Raw genomic sequence first — 19,056 nt, 5'->3', positions numbered from 1 at the left:
TGCTCTGGAAAATTATGTCTGTACATTTACAGTTCAAGAACAATAAACATTTTCCTATTTTTCTGTATGCAATATAATTCCAATTATAATATAGTTTTAATTTTGTCTTACTTTAAAATGCTATCATAAGTTTTGTTTATAAATGGTAAATAGTTGGTGCATAATCTTGGTAACATAATCAAGCACATGGTTGTGGTAGAGCTCTTCCCTGCAGCAATGTTTTAATTATTACAAACACCATTGTCAATTACTTCTTCATCTTGTGATAACCTCGATAACCTCCTTAATATACAATCATAGCAATTACACAGAAGGGAGCCATTTGCCTACCTGTTTCTTCAACCCAATTCAGTTTCACTCCCCTACTCTTTCTCTGTATTGATCCAATATTTTTTCAGTTCTCTTTTAAACTATGCTGTTAAGATCCCTGCCTCAGTAGCCACTTGTGGCAAAAAAGTCTTAAGTTCTATTAGTCTCATTTGTGAAAAAAATCTTTCCATCTTCTCCATTACTCATTCACTGATAACCCTCGGTCCGTGTGTCTTGGTACTAGATTGTTAACAAGTGAAAACAATATGTAACTAGTTACCCTACAAAAACATTCAGAATTAAAAGAAAAACTATTATATTTCTCCTTAGTATTCTCTATTCTAGTGTCTCCTATAATGAGGAACCCAAAACTACACACAAGGAGGGTGAAATTGGGCTGTACAAATGGAAAAAGCAATTGGGCATGGGGTATAAGGGAGTACTTGATTTGCTATTAGTTCATTTCACTCTACTAGCATAAATCAGTTGCACCCTCACTATTTCAACAATGGCTTAACCAAAATGTTGTACTAATTCAAATTGGGAGGAGGTGGGGGAAAGAGGGTGGGGGATGGGGGGAGAGGTTGAATCCTGCATCAGCCTCCAGTCACAATCCAGTGTAAATGTACCTGATCTTACCAGGCATTCCTCACTAATGGGGTGGATGTGAATCCCATTTGGATGTCCAAGTCATCCTTGTGGCCAAGACCTCCAAAAATCATAAACACAATGCTTTTTAAAATAATATTACATGGCCCTCATTTCCATGGGTCTGCTGGAGGCAACCTCTTCCCCTTCCTGGAGAATGGTCCAAACCTTGCTTATACCCACCTTCAGTTTGTGTTTTTGACCTCTTTGGTATGGGGGCACACTGACCTGCTAAAGCCCCAACACCAGATGGCCCTTTAATACTCTAGGACCTTTTCTGGGGTCAGTAGTAGGGTTGTGGTAGGGTATTTCCCTGTACATTAACATGGATTCACTCCCTTCCCAAGGACTTTCAGAATCTCTATGGTTTCCCCAAAAAGATTCAATCAGACTAGTTGTGCATATTTTGCTGTGTATAAATTCAAGCTAACTGCTCCTGTGTAGCCCATGCTTTTTGAGGTGCTCACTAATCTAATACCGCATTTTAAAGACAGAGCGGGCCAATTTTTTGAACAGACAGCGCCAATGGGTAGCCTCACTGGCTTTTTTGTAAAGTTACAGGAAGGTAGTTTGGAAAATTACAGGAACTCCATTCATTTTAACAGTTAATTTCTGGATAATAAATGTTGAGGTCTGAAGTGACACAAATTTAACTTTCACACTTAATTGTAGCAATTTATACAATGGGCAGAATATTATTACAATCAGGTTGTGCATTAGGAGGCACCTTCTACACTCTGCTTTAAACTGACATGGTTATGCCCATGATACACTGTTAATTGTACACACTTAGATAATTATCAGATGGTCCCATCATTGGATAAATAAGGAAAAGGAAGGAGGTGATAAGGGAGAAGTCAGATTGAAAGGAGCCACAGAATTAAATAAAGTAGTAAAGTTGGGCAATAAATGCTGGTCTTGACAATGACACTCACATCCCATGAAAGAATAAAAAAAAAGTAAGACACAGATGATGAAGACAAAATGAATCAAAGAGGGACTTGAATGAAATATATGTGTCTGCAATTCTTCTTGCCTACATTTATTCAAAGCTCTGTTCTCTCTGCAGGTATCTTGGAAACTACAAAATATAGAGAAGCATGCTTACAAATAGACCTCGGAGATGTAATTGGGAATGAAGACTGCCTCTATCTAAACATTTGGTCCCCACTAAGGAGTAAGTTAATGTATACTTGTTGAATACAGCAATTTTCTTTAGGTATATAAGCTTGTGATGTTAAATTCTTTCTGTTTTTTGTTTTATTATGCATGCAGGTTATTTTCAAAGTTGTTGGATGTAAAAAAAAACCTCTGATAAAAACTCGTGAATTCAGAAACCACACCAATACAACTTCGAAGTGTATCTGTTCTAACAATGTAACTAACCTCAGGCACTCACAATGATAGAGGTCTTTGGAGGACCCAGTGTGAATGCTAGGATATGCTTCCTGGGGCTGACCTTGCCACAGAATTGGGTGTGCAAATGAGCCACTATTGCTGCACCAGAGGAGCTGTCTGGAAATTCTGGCAGAGAGCGCTGGGCTCCCACCCAGGTGAAATGGCCAACATTTACCCGCTGGCCCTCTTTATAAGGGGACCAAAAATAGTTTAAAAGATTTACCAATCTTCAGAGATCCACGCCCCAACCCATGCTTGGACCCCACTTTGGCTGGCTGGCATGCTGAGATGCCTGGACTCAGTTGGCTTACTGGCCTGTCACTCTTCAGCCAAGTCAGAAACAAGGAAGGTTTATGAGCCCCTCCAACTATGCTTCTCTTATGCTGCTATCCTTGGTGGGTGGGATTGCAGTGGATAGGCTGCAAGTTTATGGCCCCATGGATCTAATGAAAGCAGCCAGAAAGTATTAAAAAAAATCAACTTCCTTTACTTGCCGGCCGGGGTTTCTCACTTTTGCACTTGCCAGTCTTTGAATTTTGGACACTGTTATGAATGTAGTTGGCAGTGGTAATTGTGAGTTGTAAGCTCACAAGCAGAAAGTTGTGGCATCAACTCCAAAATGAAAGAAAGAACAAACAAAGGATTCATGAACAATGTTAGAGACCCTCTGAGAAGCATCTTTTCTTCCCACATTATCACAGAAACAGTTATACAGCTAACCAAACAGATTAATGTATGAAGAAGAGTCAACTCAAAACTTTAACTGTTGCCCTCTTCATGGATGCTGCCAGACTTGCTCAGTATTTCCAGCACTTTGTTTTTATTATAGATGAATGTACAACTCCACCTTCACTGCCAATATACTGCTGCCTGTCACTATGCCATAAGAAGGCATTGTTTTAAAACTATAGTGACTATAAATGCTACAATTTGAAAGAGATACTTCCATTTAAGTGTTTATTCAGGTAAGGCAGTAAGAAGACTGAAGAAAAATCTCTTTTCTAACACCCCGTTTTATTTTCTGTATACACATAAAGGGTAATTTTCCAATTATACATTTCTGACAAGAAGCACAATTTTCTAATGATTAATTTAATAACAGAATTCATACCTCCACTTCTTTTTTGTGTTTAAAAGGGTGGAAAAATAATTTAAATTCAAACAAATATTTTTTAAAACATCTATTCAGAAAATAAACTATTACCAGTGATGGTTTGGATCTACGGAGGTGCTTTCATTCGTGGATCATCTTCATTTTCAATCTACGATGGATCTCAAATCGCTGCCCAAGGCAAAGTTGTTGTTGTGTCATTTAACTACCGCCTGGGACCTCTGGGTTTCTTAAGTACAGGAGATGCAAATGCACCAGGTCAGTTTCACTGTTGTTACTGGAATTAATGAAATGAATGAATAATGAATGAATTAATTAATCCTTTAATGAGAACTACCATATGAACAAAATTGCAGCATGCCACTTATAAGGCTGCAGCAGCAGAGAACACAATATTAAATAAAGTCAAATTTTTCATATGTCCCTCATTGTAAAATGTTCCCAGACAGGATGTGCGTTTGGGCTCATATTTCTAGATATGGTGAATTTTAAACCTTGGGCATGCTATCAGACCAGCATCTTACTTATAGTGCCTTCAGTGTAGAGAAATAACCAACTAAGCTTCACAGATACCAAGTGAAAGGAGGAGAGATTAGGAAGACTGATGAAAACAGGGGGAAAAGTAGGTGAAGAGACAGGAGTTTGGAGAGGGAATTCTAGAGAATGTGATTTGGGTGTTTGAAAGCATGGTGGCCAATGGCATGAGGCAGAAACCAAATTAACAGAGAGTTCAGCGGAAGGATTTGTAAGGCTAAAGGCATCAGAGATAGGGAGGGGCAAGGCCAATGAAAGGATTTAAAGACAATGGACTAAACCATCCCAGATTTGCACAAAGTGGAGTAGCAGGTGGGAAAAAGGACGTTTTACCAGCCTGCTGCAATGGCAGCTTTTCACGCCATATTGTCCGATTCCCAGCGTGTCCCAGTCATTAATAATTTATTCACATGAAACACGCCAGATCGCTGGTAGGTTGGCCTCAGTTTCGCTTGCCCCACCGTCACCTCAGGCCTTCAGTAATCTGGGTGCCATATATAAAGGGCGCCCCTGCACAGAGGTAGCACTCCCTAAGGCATTGAAAGCTGCTGCAAAGTCATGGCTGCCAAAGGGAGGAAACATGCTGCCCTCAAATTTAGTGACACCTCCCTTGGCCTGCTGTGAAGCCCTTTACCTCCAGCTCTGGGTGAAGACCAGCAAGCAAGGTAACAAATCCAGCATGGGAGGCAGTGGCAGCGGTGGTTAGTGCCAATGCCCTGCAAAAGAGAACAGCCACCCAGTGCCAAAAGAGGATGAATGATCTCCTCTGTTCCGCCAGGGTAAGTCACTCTTCTCATCACGCTTAACTCACATACTCACAAACCCATCACACATCCACAGGGATCTCACTCACTGCCAGTTCAAGGGACTTCACCACTCATTCTCTCGCACAAACCTTCATCTGCCCTGTGAATCAGGTCCTCATCTCGTCCATGGCACCACTCACCACCCACACATGCCAGGCGTCCTTATCATCTGATCTGTCAGGCGTCCTGCTTACACTCTCTCTATCTGTATTCAAGCAGGACAAGCTGGCACACAACAAAAGGGAGAGGTCGCAGAAGGTCTACAACCCTGTCGGCCAATTGCTCTGCTGCTCCTAAAATGCATTAATTTGCAGTCTGCACCCGAGGGGTAAAAAGTTCTGGAGCATTTGGTGGCACTTTCATGTTTTTTCATTACTTGAATGGGCAGAAAAGCTTCAGAGGCCCGACTCCAAACATGTCAATGGAGCTTCAGCTGAATGGTCTCAGCTGTGGAAGAATGCTCACTTTTGACAAGCTTTTCCAAGTGGCCACTTCAATCACTCATTTCCCCATACGCCTCCGGCATGTGCTTGAGTATTTTCTTCAGTCTGTCTGCGCTGCCTTGTCCCCACCCACCCCGGTGTGTGCGTATTTCCTTCAGTACGTCTGGGTTGCCTTGACCCCACCCCTGACATGCGTTCGAGTATTTCCTTCAGTCTGTCTGTGCTGCCTTGCCAACCCCACCACTCCCGGTCTGACCTGCACTGGAGCCCTTGACCCGGCACCATACTGAAAACAAGCCAGGAGAAAGCAACTTGCCTGTGCTCCCTACAAATGTGTGGGACCTCTTCCTTGGTATCCTACAGGCAATGCTCATGAGCATTGCACAAGGTTGTGTGCACTCACCTCTGAGTTCCCCTTGAAGTTCAGGTTGCCAGGTGCCGGCCTTTTACAGGCAGTCGTGAAGCACACTGTTCTGAAGTCACGCTGACGTGGGCAGTAAATTTGATGTATGGGGATGATTCTGGCAAGCAGGACTTATAATTAGATGCAAATGTATTAAAACGATATTCCCGAAGCGGTAGGAAAAACGGCCTGCCAGTGATGGGTGGAGTGGACAATCACAAACTGGTTTCACGATGGTGTAAAACTGATTTTTGGCCTTCCCGCCATATTGTTACATCTTTGCTCACCATGACACCTGCTGCCAATGGACTAGAAATTAGATCATGTTGCACCAGATTCAGAGGTATAAAATAGGTATCTATGAGTATATTATGATGGGTGTTTGTGTTCTTCCTGGAACTTGCTGGAAATGCTTCAGCATATTGGATAGGGCTGTTCAGTCAACCTTTGCCTCAAACTGGATATGCAAATCAGAGGCCTACCACCAATTTCACACTTCTTTGCCAAACTGGTATGCAAATAATCACAGACTATGTCTGGTATACTGGCTGTGGTCATTGTCTTCAGGCACTCAGTAGCCAAATGAACAGTCTTTAAAAGAACTATTGGACGTCACCACTTGAATGGTAGGTTCAATTTTTTTTATTATCTTATTGTGGTGCCAGGAGAAACAGGAGTGCAACTCCTGGTTCCACATGAAAACTGCGGGTCACGTACCGTTGCCAACCACCATGCCCCCCCTGCGCTTTCCTCTGGTCCTGATTTTGCTATCCCCTCCTTGAACTGACTCTGTGACTGCGAATAGCAGTCACAGCTCGATCGCCAGTAGTATCCTAAAGAGTCCGGCAAGCCAGTTTGCTGTCGTTTGCCACTGGCTTCATTAGGTATGTGTAGTGGGCATTTCACCAGGAATATTCCCGATTCAGGCACAATCCTTTTTCCTGTCCAATGACTGGAACTTATAAATTAGCAGTAGACCAGAAAGCAATGTTGGCTGGGGTGGGTTTAGTGGGCAAGCGGGATTTTGGTGTGAATTAGGATATGTTGGATGAAGTAGAATTTCTGGAAGGCAGGGTTGGAAGAACAGCAAGGAGAGTATTGCTGTAACCAAATCTGGGGATGACAAATACACATATGGCATTTATCAACAGCTAATGGACTAAGATAGGTTTGGAGGTAGGAGAAGTTACAGGGATGAACCTAAACAGTCTTTGAGCTAGAAAGGATTTTGGGCTGTGAAACTTAGCTCACCATGAACAGGATGCTGAGTTTCCAAATACCTGGTGTCGCCTGAGGCAGTGGCAAGGAAACAAGATGGAGTCAATTGTGAGGAAGTGGAGTTAGTGACAAGGACTGAAGACCACAGTTTCAGTCATCCATAGTTTAGCTGGAGGATATTATAACTCATCTAAGACTGAATGTTGAATAAGTATTTGATTGAAGGGGTAATGGAGTGGTTGAAAGATGTTGTGGAGTTAGTGATGGGTATCATTGGCATAATTGTGGAAACTGATCCCACATCAACGGACACCTCCTCCACCCAAAACCCCACCCCAGCAAAAGCAAAATGCCCAAAACCTGTATAATGGCAGAACATATCTTTGGGTTCAGAGAGCATTGATAAACTACTTGAGTTGTGTTTTCAACATTCAGTATGCCAATCAAACTCCTCTGTTGTGTTCTTACCTTGCATTACAAACCAACCTAATTATTACTCTGAACAGATTTAGAGTTGTGTAACTTTCATTTGTAGCATACTTTAAAGTCTGCATCTGTTGCAATGCATCTGCCCAAGTTGGTTCTTAAGTAGGTGACTAGAAAGTACAGGTAACTTGGAGTGACTTACTCTCCAATATTCTATTTTTGTCAGAGTCATGTTTCTTATTTTAGTCAGAAACATACATGTTCTGTTTTGCAATCAGAAACCATCTGCAGGAACCTCACATCTTTTATCTTATGTTGTTAGTGATGTTGGAAAGGCCCCACTTATTATTTAGCCCTTGTTGCCCTCAGAAGGCTTCCTCCTTCAACCACATCAGTCATTCTTGTTGGATAATTCTTTCCTCATGCTTCAAGTAGATTTGTATAAGTATTGGCAGAAATTTATTATCAACAAAACATTAATCTTAAACATTCTAAACAAGCTCACAGGGTAATGCATATTAGTCCTAAGTCAGAAACTCTTGTGCTTGAATTTGATGAGAAATCATGAAAATGGCTTCTCCAGGCTTATTCACAACCCAGAGTTTTGAAGGTAATCAGAGGTCTCTTTCTAATAATCATAAACATGGTATCTATCTTACACCCTTTCAGTTTGTCCTTCCTAATGCAACCCACCTCACGTTTCACAACCATCCATTTCCAATAGTTTGCCAAGGTCTCATACTCTTTTCATACTAGACAACTAGACAATATTGCACCCAAAATCAAAATGCCTCTGGTGTATGGACTCAAGGCACCCCTTACTGTGATAAAAGCCTGTGTGTCAAAAGCTTTTCCCATCAACTGTATTATGAAGGGTCTTTGAGAACATGACAGGGAAAAGATAGGTTTTAGGAGAACATCATTTAAATAGTTCATTCCATATTATAATTTTGTCTCTATCAAAAATAAATGCAGTGAAAAATATTATTGATACTCTTACACTTGTGTTGTTCCCATGATGGTCTAAAGTACAGAATTTAGAGGTGATTGTGGTTCTGGGACAATTTTGCAATATTGCCTTTCTCAATGGTAAAGGTTGCAGGAGAGGAATGAGTTATCAAACTAACCTTGATGAATTATTGCAATGAATCCTGTACATAGTACATACTGCAGCTACAGTGTAGCCTGATGGAAACTGAGTCCAGAGGCAGGGGGAAATGAACTGCTGTGTCTCCGATGATGCTGAACCTTTTGAGTGTAGGGGATGATTACATTGGGCAATACTTTTTATTGGTAGAATGCTTAATTTGTAAACAACCTATTTTTAACCACAAGAACATATAACTTCTAACTGACCTTTCTAACCACAGGTAATTATGGGCTCTGGGATCAGCATGAAGCCATAGTTTGGGTAAAAAGAAACATCAAAGCATTTGGTGGAGACCCAAATTATATCACTCTCTTTGGACAGTCGGCAGGTGCTGCAAGTGTCAATTTGCAGGTATAGCTCTGGTGGTATGGCTGGTAATTAACAAGTAGAAACAAATGTATTCTATAGCACTAAACGTGAAATATTCCACTTTCCAAAAGCTAGTGGATTCCATTCTGACAGGGAATAAAGATTTCAATAACATTTTGCGTTTGTATAGAAAGTTTAATGTAAGAAACAGTCCCAAGAAGCTTCAGAGGAATATCGTAAGATAAAAATTGACACTGAGCCAAAGATGGGGATAGTTGGAAAGATGGGTGACTAAAAGCTTAGTCAAAGAGCTCAGTTTCAATAAGGTTCTTAAGTGAGGAGAGTGAGGTGGAATTGGGGATATTTAGGGATGGAGTTCCAGGGTTAAGTGCTGCAAATAGTGGGACAAAGGGAGTGAGGAATGTAGAAAAGATCAGAGTTGGAAGAATACAAAGCTCTTGGAAGTTTAGAAGAGATAGGGAGGAGCAATGTCATGGAAAGATTTCAATGCGAGGATGAGAATTTTAAAATTGAGGCTCCTTTGGTGAACCAGGAACCAATGTAGGTCCCAATACAGGGGTGGTGGTGCATGGATTAGGATTTTAGCAGTGGAGTTTTGGATAAACTTAAGTTTATGGAGGGTGGAAGATAGGAGGCTGACCAGGAGAGCTAGAGCTCTACTTATATGGGGCTGCCCTTACTGTATATGTTGACTAGATTCCCTTAGTGTGGTAACAGACAGACCCATTTTAATTTCAAACTTGACCACCAGGTTTTCTATTCTTCCCATTTTCCTCAGGCTTTCAATTTTTATAGCTGTTCACATCTTTTAAAATGTATTTATTGCTTGATGAGCTGATCTGTAACATAATTCAACTTAGACAGACACTGAGGAGAAATAGCAGTGGTACATCTATACTTATTGTGTGCTGTTTCATGGAATATTATTTTGTCAAGAATGGAGGAAAAAGCAGCCAATCACAATAAATCTGTAATAGTGATCCTTCAGAAGCATATCTAAAGCAAGTGATGAGCTGGTTAACCAGTAAAAATACCAAGAAGTTGGGTTGTCTATGACTGAAAAAGCCAAGTAGCAAATTCAAAAATCTAACTGAAACTGAGCCAAAAATTATGCTTTGAATTTTTTTATTATATATTCATTATTAATGACTTGGATAAGGGAAATTAATATACTATCGCCAAGTTTTTGGATGACACAAAAAGGTGGGAAGGCAAGTGGTGAGGATGATGCAAAGAGTCTACAGAGGGATATAAAAGCAAAATACTGCAGATGCTGGAAATTTGAAACAAAAACAGAAAATGCAGGTCTAACAGCATCTGTGGAGAGAGAAACAGAGTTAACGTTTTGAGTATGTATGACTCTTCTTCAAATGAATATAGACAGGTAAAGTGAGTGGGCAAAAACTTGGCAGATGGAATATAATGTGGGAAAATGCGAGGTTATGCACTTTGGCAGGAAGAATAGATGGGCTGGATATTACTTAAATGGAGAAAGACTGAATAAAGCTGCAGCACAGAGGGATTTGGGGGTCCTCGTGCATGAATCCCAAAAAGCTAGCATACAAGTTCAGCATGTGATAGGTAAGGCAAATGGAACGTTGGCCTTTATTTCAAAGGGATTGAGTATAAAAATAGGGAAGTCTTGCTAAAACTGTACAAGGCATTAGTTAGATCACACCTAGAATACTGTGAACAGTTTTGGTTTCCTTATCTAAGGAAAGATATACTGGCATTGGAGGCAGTCCAGAGAAGATCCACAAGGCTGATCCCGGTATGGAGGGATTTTCTTATGAGGAGAGGTTGAGTAGGTTGGGCCTGTACTCACGGGAGTTAGAAGAATAAGAGGTGACTTTATTGAAACATACAAGATTCTTAGGGCTTGACAGGGTAGATGATGAGAGGTTGTTTCCCCTTGTGGGAGAGTCTAGGACCAGAGGGCATAAGCTCAGAGTAGGGGGTCACCCATTTAAAACAGAGATAAGGAGGAATTTCTTCTCTCAGAGGGTTGTCAACCTGTGGGATTCTTTTACCACAGAGGGCCGTAGAGGTTGGGTCGTTAAGTATATTCAAGGCTGAGATAGACAGATTTTTAATCAGTGAGGCAATTGAGGGGTCTGGGGAGATGGCAGGAAAGTGGAGTTGAGGATTAACAGATCAGCCATGATCTCATTGAAAGTGGAGCAGACTCAATGGTCCAAATGGATTACTTCTGCTCCTACGTCTTATGTTATTGGTTATTTTACTTCTATTGTGTCATCAGCACATCAGTGGAAAAAGTCCTGAAAATATAGTGCTTACAGCATAATTTGCTTATAGAATTAGCATTTTTAAAAATTGTGTCTTCATGCATATCATGCATGTAACAACAACTCTGGCTCAGAAGGCATACAAACCTCATTATAATTAGACACTTGACTAACTTGTTCCATCCAAAGTTGCATTCTAAAGTTGTACTTATCTGGATTTTTCTTCCTCCACAGATACTGAGCCCATACAACAAAGGTTTAATAAAGAGAGCCATTTCTGAGAGTGGAGTAGCGAATAGTCCATTTGCTTTAGTAAATGACTCTCTGAATTGGGCCCAAAAGGTAGGCTGAACAATTGAAAAGCACTGAAAATTGAAGCATTGAAATTGCCATTATTCTGCTAAACTTTCAACTGTTTAGAGCGGGGTTATAATTGAACTCTGAAGGGGAAGCATAAAGAAGGTAGAGCTTTTGATCAGCTAATTCCACACCCAAATGCTTAAGACATAAAAACATAAGAAATAGGAGCTGGAGGAGGCCATTCAGCCCATCGACCCTGCTCCGCCATTTCTACATTTCTGTGTGCATTATTTTCATGCAGATGTTCATCTAGATATTTTCAAGAGTTGGCAGTTCCATATTTGGGTGAGATTGACCGGCAGGATTTTAAGTGGAGGAGCATGAAATTGAAGGAATGGGATTCCCTCAGGTTCCTGCCCACCCGGCCACGCAGCGATTTTATGCTGGGGTGGGCAAGGCCTCGGACAGGAAGGCCGCCCTGGCCCCAGTTGAGGTCCTTAGGTGATGGAGGTCCTCGGGGAAAGCCCAAAAAAGAATGTGCCTAGATCTTAGGCAGGAAGTTGGGGGGTGGGGGTGCTCCAATCAGAAGTCTCCTTCTGTCTGCAGAACTCCCCCCTTAAGATTTAGTCACCGCTGGACCTCCCTCCCTTACCCAGCCTCTCCCTGACACCCCGATCACCCCCTTAGTGCCCTCCCCCCAGGCCTTCCCTACTGTCCCCGCTCTGGGGCCCTTAAACTTATTTTATCCTCCGATCCCAGGACTTAGCCTCAGGCATATTGGTGCATTTCCTCCTCAGTCCACTGCAGCTCTCATCATTGCTGGCTCTCTAAAGTGGGACTTCCTTCTGAAAGAGGGGCAGAAATCCCACCTGCAGCCACTTAACGCTCATTCTAACGTGAAATGGCTACGAGGCACTCGGAGTCAGTGGGAATGCGTTCCCTGCCAACTCTTCGGATAGTGGGAAGGGGGACACCTCCATCCGAAAAATTCAGGCCATTGTTGCTTTATCACAATGTTGTAAAATGCAAACAATACATTGAAGAATGCTAAAGAAAATCTGTTTGGCTGACAGTGAAGCATCATCCAATTGGGTAATCAGTCCTTTTGCTTTCCAATTGGTGAAGAAAGTCAATGCGTCACAAGGATGGATGTGTTGGCCAGAGAATGGCTGGAGCATGTGATGGAACCTCCAGGAATATATTTAATCACAGCTGGCAACCCCAATGGGAACACTGCTGTCCAGAACCAGAAAGGAATTCAGTCTAATTCAAAGGGAGAAATAACTGCTGAATTTGACAGGAACAGCTCTATGTCATGTGGTGGAGTAGTGGGGGGTGGGAACAGTGGGTGGGGAGGGGGAAATGGTACTTTAGATTCAAAGTACTGTCCTTACTGGGTTCTTTTTTAATAATATAACAATGAAATATTACAGTGCATTTACGAAAATGAGTGGTATACATACAGATTTTATTTTTTGTTTGTAGATTGCAAAGAAGGTGGACTGTTCATACAGTGACATTAAATGCATGATAAACTGTTTAAAAACAGTTGATGGAAAAAATCTGACCATGGCCATGCCTTTCAAGAACCCACTGCGTAAGTTAATATAACAAGAGCTAATTTAGTTTCATTTTTTTTTCAAATTTCTCTCTTTTTTTAAAAGATGTCAGGTGTTAAAATCAATTTGCAATTCTTCTACTTTGGACATATAACTGTTGATGACGATTAAAATGGGATTATCATCTTGGAAAGCACCTGCCAAAATTTCCTATTTAAGGAGTGAGGAAGGAGTCTTTGATCAAATTTTGCGATGCAATCAAGTGCAAATGATATAATGGTGCAAAGGGGGTAGAGTATAGAAGTAAGAAAATCTTGTCACAACTTTACAGGGCTTGGTGAGACCACACCTAGAGTAATACGTTCAATTTTGGTCTCTTTAAGCAGGTTCACTAGGCTGATTCCTGAGATGAAGGTGTTGTCTTATGAGGAAAGGCTGAGGAGGTAGGGCCTGTTCTTTTTGGAGTTTAGAAGAAGGAAAGGTGGTCTTATTGAAACATAGAAGATTCTGAAGGGGACTTGACAGGTTAGATGCTATGAGGATGTTTCACCTCATAGAGAATCTAGAACTAGGGGGACACAATTTCAAATTAAGAGGTCTCCCATTTAAGATGGGGGTGAGGAGGAATTTTTTCTCTCAGAGAGTCATTAATTTTTGGAAGTGTCTACTCCAGAGAGCAGTGAGGTCTAGGTCATTGAATTTATTCAAGGCTGAGTTAGGCAGATCTTTGATCTGCAAGAGAGTCAAGGGTTATGGGGAGCAGGCAGGAAAAGAGAAATTAAGGCTACAATCAGATCAGCCATGATGTTATTGAATGGCAAAGGAGGCTTGAGGGGCCAAATGACCTACTTCTGCTCCTATTTCTTATGTTTCACATGTTCTAGACTAAATGGCACATTTCTAAAGAGTTTGTATTGATGGACGGACCTGGGAGTTCAAGTGCATAGATCTTTGTACGTGGCAGAACATATTGAAAGAATAATTTGCAAGGCATATGGAATCTTGGGATTCATAAATAGAGGTATTAAGTGTAAGAGCAGCAAAGTAATGCTGAACCTTGATAAAGCTTTGGTTAGGCCAAAACTAGAGGGTGTCCTGTTCTGGTCATTACATTTTAAAAAGGATGAGTGGGTCCTTGAGACGGTGCAGAAAAGATTTACCAGAATGATTTCAGGGATGAGGACTTTTAACATACAAGGTTAGGTTAGGCAAGCTGGGGTTGTTTTCCTTGGAGCAAAGAATATTGAAGGGAGATTTGATAGAGGTGTACTAGATTACATTTGGATAAGGTAGTAAAGGAGGGGAAGGGAAAGTTGATACCATTAACTGATGGAACAAGGACTAGGGGACACAGAATTAAGATTTTGGGCAGAAGATGCAGGAGGGGTGTGAGGAAGAACTTTTTTATACAAATGGTGCTGAATTGGAACTCTGTTTATGAGGGTGGTGGAAGTGGAAATGATCAATGATTTCAGAAGGAAAATTTATGGGCAATTGAGGGAAATATACTAGCAGGACTATGGGGATAGAATGGGGGAATGGGACTGAGTGGATTGTTCTACAGAGGGCTGGCATGGACTCAAAGGGACAAATAGCCTCCTTCTGTGTTATAATAACTCTATGGGCTGGATTTTACCAGCCCTTTGGAGATATGTTGATTACAGCAAGGCCGGTAAAACAACATCCGAAGGTGTTGGGATGAAAGCCCAAAGTCATTCTGCTGCTACAGCATGTTATCAGTGGCAGGAACCTCAGTGGTAAAGCCACCCACTGGGCAGCCAATTGTGCCAATTAAGTGCCCAATTAACAGCAATCTCCTGCCCCGCGGCATTTTACTGGTTTGGGAGGGGCCACCCAACAGTAAACTCAGGAAGCCTCCCATCAGTTTCCTATGGGGTCTCTCCTGAATGGCTGTTCGTTGGCCCATGGAGGGGTTTCCCAATGGCTATAGCTGCCCCTGCAGCTACATTGCCACTGCTAGAAGCGCCCTGCTCTACTGAATTCCCAGGACTTGCTTGCCTGGTCCTGGAAAGGTAAGATAAACACTTGGATTGTCTTCAGCATGGAGGTGCCTCCCCTTCTTCCTCAGCCTCAGCAGTGGCCACCTCTGACAGTGGCACTGCCAAAGTTACAGTGCTGCTGACCCTCTGATGCTGGTCACTGTCCTCACTTGGATGGCAGTGGAGCCAGCTTCTTAACTGGCTGCTATCGGTAAAATGCTGTCCAGGGCCCATGCTCGTCAGCATGGAGTTTGCTCCTGCATTTGGTCCTGGCAATGGGACCTTTTAGCTTGCGCGAGAAAGCAGCCCTATAGCTCTAGAAGACGATATTAGGAGAGGTGTTGAAAAACTTGGTCAAAGTGGTAGGTTTTAAGAACAGTATTAAAGGAAGAAAGAGAGACTTGGTTGTGGAGTGGATATGTATTTGAAGCTCAGCTGAGGGTCAAATAGGAGACCAAGGTTGCAAGAAGATCTGATTCAGCCTCAAGGACCAGAGAGAGGCATCGGTTATTGGTTAGGGTACAGTATTTGCGGTGGAGTCTGAAGACAATGGCATAACCTTCCCAATAGTTATTTGACAGGAAGTTTATGCTCATCCGACCTGGATAAAGGAGAAGCAGCATGACAAATCAGAGGCTGTGGGCAGGTTGGGAGAGATGGTGGTGAGATAGAGCTGAGTGTGTCAGGAACCTGTGAAACCTGACATATTTTCAGATGTCACCAAGCAGCAATGTGTAGAATGTGAGAAATAGGAAGGGACCAAGCATATGCCCTTGGGAACTCCAGAGGTAATGGTGCAGAAGTGGGAAGGGAAGCCACTGTAGCTGACTCTCTGGCTATGGCTAGACAGATAAGAATGGAACCAGGTGACAACAGAACCCCAGGTAACCTGATCTAAGGAACATTCATCCTCACAGGATTACCAAAGTTGGAAGACATCCATTAACAGTTTCCAGATTATCATCAATCTTGGTAATACCCCTTACAGCTAAGTGTACTTTAAAAAGCTAACAATTAAACATTAATATTCAGTTTCCTTTCCAAGTGCTCAGTTCCAGATACTATCACTGCTTGGTGCTGTCCTCCAACAGAGGTGACACAAGTGACTCCTCTGACAGGCCTCCCAAATTTAGTTATACATGTACCCAGCTATAATGAGCATTAATACATTTACTAAATACTAAAACCATTAATTTTTACAACATTCTTCTAACATTTCTTCTATCTTATGCATTCGTCTGGTTTCCTTCTTTATTTCCCCTTCTCTCTACAGATAATTGGAAACGTTTAGTTCAAATAATTACTGTGACGCCTTCTGGTTGGGTCAACAATTTTCACTGGTCTCAGAAAACAGTGAAGATAGTTTAGGGAATTAAGTAAATCTTCCCTTTCTGTCATATAGGACCTACCATACAGGCAATAATCTGGGCTCCTGTGATTGATGGTGACTTTCTTCCTGATGATCTTGAGAATCTATTCTCAAATGCTGCTGATGTGGACTACATTGCTGGTGTTAATAATTGGGATGGTTTTATTTTTGCCATGGCTGATGTTGACACGTTGATCTCTCCTACAAGGTAAAATAGTTAAGAATAAAATTATGCATTTAGTGTTCAATTCTTTTACTGGAAAAGTTACTAATCAGTGCATAACCAAACAAGAAGTGTAATTATGCAAAGAAGCTGTTAACCAATAATAGAAAATATCTACATTAGTGGCAAATGAGTGGCAGTGGAGTTTGAATGTTGGGCCCAAGGCTACAGTGGAAATAGACAGTAAACCACAGACAGTAAACTTTTATTGTAGAGTAAACTTTAAAGAAATAATATACACTGTACTGAAAAATTCAGTTGCTTATCAAATTAATGTACTGTCAGTCAAAAATCCTAAAAGATGGTCCAAAGGGCTGCCACAAACTCCATACTCTTGGCACTGATTCCAACCCTTTCAGCAGCCATTGTCTCAAGCAGAACCAGACCATTTGCAATCAGTATCCTATTCGATGCAGGACTGAGCTACTGGCCTCATATCCCCTCCATCACAATACTACCACATCCCGAACATCACCCCTTCCAGTCCTAGCTCAGCCCATCCTCTCCTGAAACTCTCATCCATTCTTCTGTCACTTCCAGACTTGACTGAGCCAATTTTTGCTGGCCAGCCTCCCAATTTCCACCTTCAGTAAACTGATCTAAAAGCAAGTTCCATTCATTCATCACACATAGTGATTTAAACTGGCTCCCCATTCCCCAGTGCCTCTAACCTAAAATTCTCATTGCTTGTTTAACCCCCTAGCTTCATTCCCTCTCTATCTCTGTAACCCCCTCAAATCTTACAACATTCCTCTCCTGAACACTTTGCTCTTCTGACTGGGACTTTTTTGCTACCTCCAGACCCTCACCTTTCATTCTACCATCAGCCACAGTGTCATCAACAGCCCCCATATTTGGAATCCTTTCCCTGGATCCCTATATGTCTCACCCTGCTTTCCTCCTTTATGGTCTTCCTTAAAAGCCACCTCTTTGACTAAACTTCTGGTGACCCTTCCTGACAACTTCTTTGTCTTGTTGCCGATTTTGCTGATTACATACTTGAAACATTTTCCTACATTGAAGGTACAAGTAATTGCTGTTGTAAGATGGATGAACTTGTGGGATTGATCTCCACACCATAACATGTGACGAAACAAGAAGTTTCAAGATCCATATGTTTCAGAGGTGGCTGCCCCACAAGCATTTAGGTGCATGGAAGAGGAAAGTTTTGGGAGAAGATAGGATAATGATTGACCATCTGTGGAGAGAGGAAGATAAGAGAGGACATGCAGGAAACCACCAGGCTATATGGTTTGGATAGCCATGAGGAAGATAGCAGCAGTAACTTGAGAGGATAACCTTGATGTACAATGCATGCAAATAAGGCCTGATCACCAAGATGGTGCAATTGACATAATCGCCACAGCTGCTAAATGGCACACCAGACAAAAATTTCCCCCACAGGGTGGAGATTAAAGAATTCTTATGTGACAGAAGCAGGTTGAAGGAATTTATCTGCCAAGGCAGTGCTATTCATGCATCTTGAGAAAGGTTTCTGCTGGGGATTTTAGGCAGTGGGTTTTGGTCTAGAGAAGACAGGTGGAGTCAGATATTTGGTGTTCATTCTTGGCCACGTAGAGGTCCTTCCGTCCTACAATGCCACCTTTGACAGCAGTTTTGATGACAATATCAGGGTTGGAGCTATGGAAAAGGGGAGCTACAAGTTCAGAGTGAGATAGATTGAAATTGGCAAAGGGAGTAGAGAAACTTTACTCGGCTGAGATCAGAGGAAGGCAAGAGGCTAGAGAATGTGTTTTAGAAGGATCAACAAGATTGGAGACCGAAGAAGGGATGAGAAAGAGCATGTGGTAGACAAGAAGAAAGGGAACGATTTGGAGGTGATGAAAGAAGAGCTCAGCAGCAACATGCTGAAAGGCTTTTGAAACTGAGGTTTTTGCCAAGGACAGGTCACTCATGGCCAGAAAAGGGAAGCCAAAGAAAATGTTGAAAGTTTAACAAGAGTAAAGTTTGGAGAAATACAAGCTGAATAAAGGTGAAATACGAGTTGAATAAAGGTGAAAGAGGAATCACAGGATGGAATAGCATCCAAGAGTTGGTTGAGCCTTTGGTTCACACAAGTGCACAGATGATGTCAAATCACATGTAACTGGAGCCTGAGGGAAGAAGATTCTAATGGAGTCCTGCTAAAGTTTGTCTCTGTAATTAGTGTAACTAGTCAATAAATGTTTGCAACGGCCTGGTTTCCAGCTCTCTTCTATCAAAGGCTCCCAGAGCCCGGTCTTGATAATAATACATGGTGCCAGCTGTCTGCAAACCATTTACTAAGTATTGATAAAGGTGGGAAAAGTGAAGGCTATTGACCCAGCAGAGCACACTCAAGAAATGCCCGCAGCAACAATCGGAGTGACTAATTGCTACCAGAGCCCCTTAACAGCCGACTAGAAGCGCACAGAGCTCAGGGGAAAGTTTTACCTCTGCCTGAGCTCCTGGACCTCACAGAGGACCTCGACCAAGTTGCGTACTGGAGAAACTTGCATTGCTGATTCAGTCGATAATGGAATGCCTCCAGACTCACTTAGAAACCAACCAGACAAGGATCAGGTTAGCATTCTCCTTTATGCC

At 42.0% G+C, this 19,056-nt stretch overlaps 1 protein-coding gene across 1 annotated transcript in view; it reads left to right on the top strand.

Annotated features, from left to right (window-relative positions):
- The window catches only part of LOC121281527 (bile salt-activated lipase-like), a 33,035-nt gene that overhangs the window by 4,370 nt on the left and 9,609 nt on the right, over positions 1-19,056 (top strand). Inside the window, 6 exon segments of the mRNA XM_041194474.1 lie at positions 2,027-2,152; positions 3,545-3,724; positions 8,667-8,797; positions 11,257-11,364; positions 12,808-12,919; positions 16,284-16,458. Coding sequence (XP_041050408.1) covers positions 2,027-2,152; positions 3,545-3,724; positions 8,667-8,797; positions 11,257-11,364; positions 12,808-12,919; positions 16,284-16,458 — 832 coding nt within the window.

The sequence above is a fragment of the Carcharodon carcharias genome, chromosome 8 (assembly GCF_017639515.1).
Source record: "Carcharodon carcharias isolate sCarCar2 chromosome 8, sCarCar2.pri, whole genome shotgun sequence".
Classification (NCBI taxonomy): Eukaryota; Metazoa; Chordata; class Chondrichthyes; order Lamniformes; family Lamnidae; genus Carcharodon; species Carcharodon carcharias.
Note: the sequence above shows the minus strand (reverse complement) of the source record. Positions and strands in the feature narration are given on the sequence as shown.